The 7,407-nt window shown below is 51.3% G+C and overlaps 1 protein-coding gene across 1 annotated transcript; it reads left to right on the top strand.

Annotated features, from left to right (window-relative positions):
* The first annotated feature begins 4,110 nt into the window (after positions 1–4,110).
* LOC148672400 (zona pellucida sperm-binding protein 3-like) lies at positions 4,111–6,021 on the top strand. The gene is made up of 8 exons (XM_088630822.1): positions 4,111–4,488; positions 4,559–4,677; positions 4,753–4,856; positions 4,955–5,132; positions 5,214–5,331; positions 5,447–5,532; positions 5,614–5,732; positions 5,834–6,021. Exons 1-8 carry the CDS (start codon positions 4,126–4,128, stop codon positions 6,019–6,021), a joined length of 1,275 nt encoding a protein of 424 aa, XP_088486948.1. The 5' UTR covers positions 4,111–4,125.
* The last annotated feature ends 1,386 nt before the right edge of the window (positions 6,022–7,407 follow it).

The raw sequence follows: 7,407 nt of genomic DNA, 5'->3' as shown, positions 1-7,407 counted from the left end.
AGAGGGAGGATGGGGTTGTACAGTGTGTTGTTTTTGCTGGTGTTGGATTGGTCTGTAGCTCAGGTTCAGAAGTGCCTGGTTAATGACGGTGATAAGATAGCATGTGGTAACTTGACTATCGGTAAAAGCGACTGTGAAGCTAAAAATTGCTGCTTTGATGTGACCAGCCAAAATCGCTGTTACTATGGGAATGAAGGTGGGTTTTGGGATCTTGAGCGTCTTCTATGATGAGCTTAACAGGCTTGGTTTACCAGCTCTTGCTTTCCTCCAGTGACTGTCCAGTGCACCAGGGATGGCCAGTTTGTGGTGGTCGTGTCCAAGAATGCCACCAGCCCTCAGCTGAGCCTGGATTCAGTCAGCCTGCAAGGGGGCAGGAGTGCCCCCTGTGGCCCTGTTAGCACCACTGCTGGCTTTGCCATGTTCCAGTTCCCAGTCAGTGCCTGTGGCACCAGCATGAAGGTGAGGGGCTTGATCCTTCAGCTGAGGATGTTGTTCCTGTGGTGATTCCTGACCTTGTTCATGTGTCCTTCCTCCAGACTGAAGGTGGTGCTGTGGTGTATGAGAACATGATGTCCTCAACATTTGCTGTGATTGGGGGACCTGCTGGCTCCATCACAAGGGACAGTTTCTACAAGTGAGTGAGCAGCTGCTGCTTCCCACAGTGCTCTGGTCTTGCTGGATCCCATGACTGCCTGCTTCTCTCTCCAGGCTGTTCTTCCAGTGCAGGTATGCAGACGATGACCTTGTTCCAGTGCGGGCTGTGGTCTACACGGTCTCCCCACCCCTTCCGGCAGTGTCTCCAGGACCTCTCCGTGTGGAGCTCAGGATTGCCAGAGGTAGCTGTCGGGCCTTGGGCTGTGTGAGCCGAGTGTGTGGGGCTTCTGCTGAACCCCGCTGCTGCTCTTGTCCTCAGGAGAGCTGTATGACTCCTACTACAGTGACCTGGACTACCCTGTGACCAAGGTGCTGCGGGATCCTGTGTATGTGGAGGTCCACATCTTGAACAGGACTGACCCCAACATTGTCCTGACCCTGGGGGACTGCTGGGCCACTTCCACTCCCAGTCCTCTCAGCCAGCCCAGCTGGAGCCTTCTGGTTGCTGGGTAACCTGACCCCTGTGGCTCAGACTGGCTTGTCTCAGTAGTGTCCCCTTGTGGCAGGGCTCACCCTCCCTGTTGCTGTCCTTGCAGGTGTCCCTATGGAGGTGACAACTACCAGACCACCTTGATCCCCGTGGGTGGCCCCTCAGGGCTGCCGTACCCAACGCACTACCAGCGCTTCATGATTCAGATGTTCACTTTTGTGGATCCTGCCTCTCAGGTTCCTCTGAAGGAGAAGGTAGGGAGCAGCTTGTGGGGAAGGAGGTGGTGGCTGGTCCTGGGCTGTGCAGTGACCCTTGCTGTACTCTCTCCAGGTGTTCATCCACTGTAGTGCAGCAGTGTGCCAGCCGACCGCTACTGACCGCTGTGTGCCCACCTGTGGCAGGAGGAGTGAGTTCTCTGGGGACAGGGCGGTTGTGCGCCAGTCAGCTGTGTGTATCCTTTCCTGATGCTGTTGTCCTGTCCTCTTGCAGGAAGAGCTGTTGCTCGAGTGGCAGAGGACTCCTCCAGAGAAACTGTGCTGGTGTCCAGTGGGGAAGTGATCCTGGTTGGATCTGAGCTTCCAGCTCTGGGTCAGCTGGATTCCCATCCTGAAGGTGAGGGAGGGGGATGGAGGCTGAGTGTCTGATCCTGTTCCCTGTGTCTGACCCCTCACTAAAGCTCTTCTCTCCACAGCACCCCGGTTCCTGAGCTATGGGCTGCTGGCAGTAGCTGCCTCCACTGTGCTTGTGGTCTGTTCTCTGGTGTTGGTGGCTGTGTGGAGATCTAGACCTCGCATCCGGAATACCAAGCCTAATCTGGAGTATGAATAAAGGCCTTGTTCTGAACTCCCTTGTGTACTTTTTTGTATGCTTCCCTCTTCTGTCAGCATTAAGTGCTGTAGTTCAGTGTCTATGTGAAGATGTCCCTGTAAGCCTCTTCAATGGCCGTGTTTTTCCATCTTTCATAGACAAGTACTTGCACTAGTTCTTGGCCACTGCTTTTTCTTGGAGTCTGTGGTCTTAATGATATTCCTTCGACTGGCCTGGATTCTAATTGACTGCACTTTGGGGGAGGGGGGAAATACCTATAGGGCTCATAACCAATTCCTCTTTCATCTCTCCAGCCCTCGGGCGCAAGTTGACAAACTTGCTCCCTCTCCCTTCTGAGTGAGTTCAGCCAATGCCCTCCTGTTCTAGTTCTTTAGAACAACACAGCAGGACCCAGGCAGCCAAACATTTCTAGTTTAATTACAATTAGTTTTTCCTTCAGCTACCTGGCAAAGGAAAAATTAAACCATGATTTAACTTGGGGACTAGTGCTGTGCATGAACAAGATGATTGTGACTTTCACCCAGTTCTCTACAGCCCGCGTCCAATAAAAGTGGTGGAGATGAGCCAGTTCCTAGCATAACTGAACATGCAAACTCCCCCTGCATGTACACTAGGCAGGAGTCCAACCCAATAGACACTCTTCAGATCAGTCCAGCTCTCTAAATCGATTTCAATGACTGTGTGTGTGTGTGTGTGCTATCGTGAAGACTTAAAGTAAAGCTATTCGTGTTTTCCACTGTAGAAGACTGACTCCTGAAGTCCCCACAACCAACATTTCAGCTGGGGGACAAAACACGTGTCGTCACTGCCCACAGATCTGGAGAAGGAAATACTGTATCACTACGAGTTTGTCTTTTCACTAGAGGGACACATTAAAGCCACGAAATATCTCATTTTCGGCAAATTCATTGAAATCATTTGTGCAAACCTTTCCCACATAATCAATAATGAGATCTTATGATGTACTGTATGTAAAGTGAGACGTTTTCGGACCAGGTCTTATCTTTTCTCACTAGTTCACCTCTGATCAGATCATTCTTAACATCTGGTGGCCAGCAGGCAAAAGCTCTAACAGGAAATATTAGACGCACGTACCGCAAAATACAGCCAGTGTCCTAGTGTAACTGACCGGGGGAAAGTTCGCCGGAAGTTCGAAAACGATTTTGGCACGCCTGTAGCGCTTTCACGAAACCTCCTAGGGTTACGAAAACACTTGCTTTGTGTATCAAGTACATTGTGAATGTTTTAATAGCCTTCACATTGTCGTTTTTAGCACTTTTTTGGACCACGCACGAATATTCTTTTGTCCATATCTTCGCAATGGAAGCACAGAACGCCTTCAAACCAAATGCATTTTAAAGACCACGACTTGTGGAAATGTCCACAGCCTCTACATCAAACTATCAGTGAGCTAATTATCTTTTTTTAAACCTCCGGTTTTTCATCGATGCGTAATTACGCACTAACTGGAACCCGGGGGGACCGCTGTGTACACACGTCCACAACGCGAGAAACACTGCTCAACACGGCTTCGTGCGAAAAAACCGTATATCACCATAGGAAGCAGAACAGCGCAGTCTCCAATTACCCAGACTGTAAGCACGGGAATAAAGTTTTGCTTGATTTCTGAAACCCTTTCTTTATGTCCTGTTTTCATTCAGGTAAGGGTCAACTATATTCACAATACTGACAGCAGAAAGATTCAAATATTCTTTACTCAGCAGCTTATTAAAAACAGCTCCCATGATTTTCAAACCGATTGTTTACACAGAAGACCGACACAGCTTTGCGTTCTGAATCTCTTTTTCTCGTGCTTCTATTTAATGTGGCACTATGCACTGGGATAGGGGAATGCTGTTCACAAGCCAATAGCTTGTGTCGTGAAAACGCTACAGGCGTGCCAAAATCGTTTTCGAACTTCAAGCTAACTTTACCCCGGTGTTTAACCGTAAGTATTCACTGTAAACAATGACCCGTCTATTCAGGAGAAATGAGTCTCCATGATCCTCCTTCACTTGAACTATAATGGCTTTTCCACGGGGTGGATTCAATATCCTGTCCTCCTGCGTGTGAGCTGACCGAGTTCGGGTCCTCGTGAAAATCTTCACTCTGCGAACCTGAACGTCATCACGTGCGAAAGTCTCGGTGGCTTTAAAAAGAAGGAGCTCGCAAACAGCAGGTATCGTGGTTTTGCGAGTTGTTTTCATTTCAAGATGTGGTTTTCTAGTGGTCTCGCCTTTCGGCTGTTGACCTTGCTGTTCCTCGCAGTTCTGTGTGATGCTGCGCAATGGCGCGCCCGCGCTAACGTCCAATCCGGCATCAGGCGCAAGGGGGTCGCCTTTCTGGACTCGCCTCTGCTGCCACGGCAGCAGAAGCAGCAGGTTATCCGGGCTGTGTCGGCGCAGTGCGGGGAGAGTACGATCGTGGTGCAGGTCAAGACAGACCTGTTCGGCACCGGGCAGCTGATCAACGCTTCGGATCTCAGCCTGGGAGACTGTGCGGTCACCCGGCAGGACACCGCGGCGCAGCTCCTGATCTTCGAGGCTGAGCTGCAGGCGTGTCGCAGTGTGCTGAGTGTAAGTGGTTCTGCCGTTGGGCAGCTTCGGGTTCTCGGCAGTTGGGTGACTGGATCTGTGATCTGTCTAGACTGTGGACGAGCAACTGGTGTACAGCTTCTCTCTCAACTACACCCCGAAGCCGCTGGCCAACACCCCCATAGTGAGAACGAATGGCGCTGTTGTGGGTATCGAGTGTCAGTACATGAGGTGAGTCCTGGAGGAGCAGCAGGGCTGCCTGCCTGGAGCTTGACTCCCTGCTGACACCTGCCTCCTGTGTGCTAGGCTCCACAATGTGAGCAGCAATGCCCTGAAGCCCACCTGGGTCCCCTACACCTCCACCAAGTCTGCTGAGGATCTGCTGGACTTCTCCCTGAGCCTCATGAGTGGTAGGTCTCCCCTGAGATGAAGCACGGTGTGACTGTACAGCCAGTGCAGTTGGATCGATGGGATCTGTGCTTGAGATTGGGGTTCCTTTCCCATCCAGATGACTGGCGCTCCCAGAGGTCCTCCAATGTGTTCTACCTGGGGGACGTCCTGAACATCGAAGCCTCCGTCACCCAGGCCAACCACCAGCCCCTTCGGCTCTTTGTGGACAGCTGCGTGGCCACCTTGGTCCCTGACCAGACCTCCACCCCCAGCTACTCCTTCATTGAGAACAAAGGGTGGGTGTGACCTCGGGTGGCTTGAGCTAGTGAATACTGCCTGCCGTCTCTCCAGTTCTACACTGCCTTCTCTCCTTTCAGGTGCCTGACTGACGCCAAATCCACAGGCTCCAGCTCGCAGTTCATGCCAAGAACCCAGGACACCAAGCTGCAGATGAAGCTGGATGCCTTCAGGTTCTATCAGGATGCCAGGAGCTCAGTGAGTACTTGATCCTTCTGCTTTTATGGGTTTGTGAAGGTTGTGGAACAGCATTTCCATTACAAGCCCCAGATGGAGGCCTGGGTGTAGCTTGATCCACTCGTGCTCTTGGCAGATCTACATCACCTGCCACCTGAAGGTGACTCCTGCTTCCCAGAGTGTGGACTCCCTGAACAAGGACTGCTACACTGAGGGCAGCAGGTCAGTGAGGAGGCAGGGGGCTGCTGTGTCCAGCTGGTGCTCAGGTGAGGGAGCTGCTCTGACCCTGTGTCCCTGCTGTAGGTGGAGATCAGTGGATGGGAGTGACCAGGTCTGCAGCTGCTGTGACTCGAGCTGTGTGCCAAGTGTACGATCCAGGTATTGGGGTGGCAGGAGCAGGAGGGACCTGGCTTCTACAGGGGGTAAGGCACCCTTGCTCTGCCGCTCATGGCATGGATCTCCTCGGGAAAGTGGGGGTCAAGCAGTGTGGTCTACAGCCAGGCTTGTCCTGCTCTTGTTGCAGCTCCTGAGTGGGAAGCTGATGCCACTGTTGGTCCCGTGTTTGTGCTGCAAGAGCAGGTTGCTGAGAGGCCAGTGGAGGCAGAAGGCCAGAGCTCCCAGCTAAGAGCAGAGGAGGGCAAGTCCACAGGTACTGGCAGGAGGTGCTGTCATGTCGGCTGGCCCCTCTCTGTGGCAGTGCCCACTTGCTGAGGCTCCTCTGTGCTTTCTTTCCAGGCCTGCCTGTGGAGGCTGTGATCCTGGCTGGTGTGGTGACTGCGGTGGGGCTGGTCTCTGCTGCTCTGCTGGGGACAGTCCTGCGCAGGAGGAAGCAACACAAACCCATGAACTGACTTGATGTGAATGAGCAATAAACTGGTTGCAAAGGGTCTCTTGTCATGAGCTGCTTCTTGCTGTGCTGGAGGGGGGGATCTGTATGGGTTGGGTATGAATGCTGTGCTGTCTGAGGCTATGGCCACTCTTCTTACAGCTCCTCCAGCAGACTCTACCTGCGGTTTGGAAGAACACCAGCTGTTCCTGTGGGAGTCTCAGGCTTGTTCCTTAGTATCTGCTCAATGGCAGAAGAGCAGGGACATCAAATCGGGGGGAACAACAGCTGCCCTTTCAAGCTTGCCTGGAGGAGAGTCCCACTAGTGCAGGAGCACTTATGCCATCTCCACCTTAGCCTTGGAGAGAGGATTTTAGGGCTGTTCATCTATTGAGGAGAAGATGTTGAACATACACCTATTAAATGCATACCTTAGATGCACAAATGTGGTCCTTAATTTGTCTAGAATGAAATTCTAATGTATATGACCATTATACATAAATGGTTGGAGATCTAGCATACAGATCCCTTTATTGGACATCAAAGGTGGGTGTAAAGACCCAGCCGAGAGCGTTTCAGTATTTTTACGTATAGCCGTGTTTTCCCTGTACCGTGTATGTACGTATATCGGACGAATCCATGTCCCTTTGGGCAGTAGAACATGGGATTAAAATGTAGGAATTTCTGTGAAACTACATGGGGACGCTAGGGACCGAGCTTCTCGTCTGTGCTGGTAGCGATTGTTCCTGCCCTTCCCAGGAGCAGTAGAATTTTACTCACAAACGGGTATCGTATTATCCAGCTTCATACCGGTCACAAGGAAACGAATGTTTCTTTCACAAGGGGAGAGACCCGGTATTCTAGCGGTTTTGTCGACCCAGTCTTCCCCCGGGGTTTCAGCACAAAACGCTGAACTCGCGGCTTTAACCTTCTCCGCTGGCCGGGAGAGTCGCCTGGCCCCTGTCACAGCCGCCGCGTGTTTTTCTAGCGCTCTTTCAAGAAAACATTCGCGCCAAACCAGTGGACGAATTCATGTTGAAATATTCTTACATCTCACTTTTCTGCTCGTTGGGGAGAGTAAAAACGATGTTTAGTAATACAGCGCAAAAACGCAGTATAATGTACTCTGCGTCTTTTCTGTTCAAATTCAAATGAACGTTAATAAGTTAAACGCCTGGCCTAAAACATTATCAATTGACGATTATAAATGAATTCTAGAAATAAAGGTAGAGCCAAATCGATCATTTAGGAGAAGTCCTCATTGATTGCAA

This window comes from Lepisosteus platostomus, chromosome 4, assembly GCF_059453375.1.
Source record: "Lepisosteus platostomus isolate fLepPlt1 chromosome 4, fLepPlt1.hap1, whole genome shotgun sequence".
NCBI classification, from domain to species: Eukaryota; Metazoa; Chordata; class Actinopteri; order Semionotiformes; family Lepisosteidae; genus Lepisosteus; species Lepisosteus platostomus.
This window is presented reverse-complemented; position numbering and strand designations above follow the sequence as displayed.

What these genes read in the sequence shown, in the direction of transcription:
- LOC148672400 (XM_088630822.1), top strand. Translation starts at nt 4,126, where the DNA reads ATGTGGTTTTCTAGTGGTCTCGCCTTTCGGCTGTTGACCTTGCTGTTC. An exon ending in TCCTTCATTGAGAACAAAGG is followed by an intron (nt 5,133 to 5,213) that starts GTGGGTGTGACC and finishes CTCTCCTTTCAG; the next exon opens with GTGCCTGACTGACGCCAAAT. An exon ending in TGCTACACTGAGGGCAGCAG is followed by an intron (nt 5,533 to 5,613) that starts GTCAGTGAGGAG and finishes TCCCTGCTGTAG; the next exon opens with GTGGAGATCAGTGGATGGGA.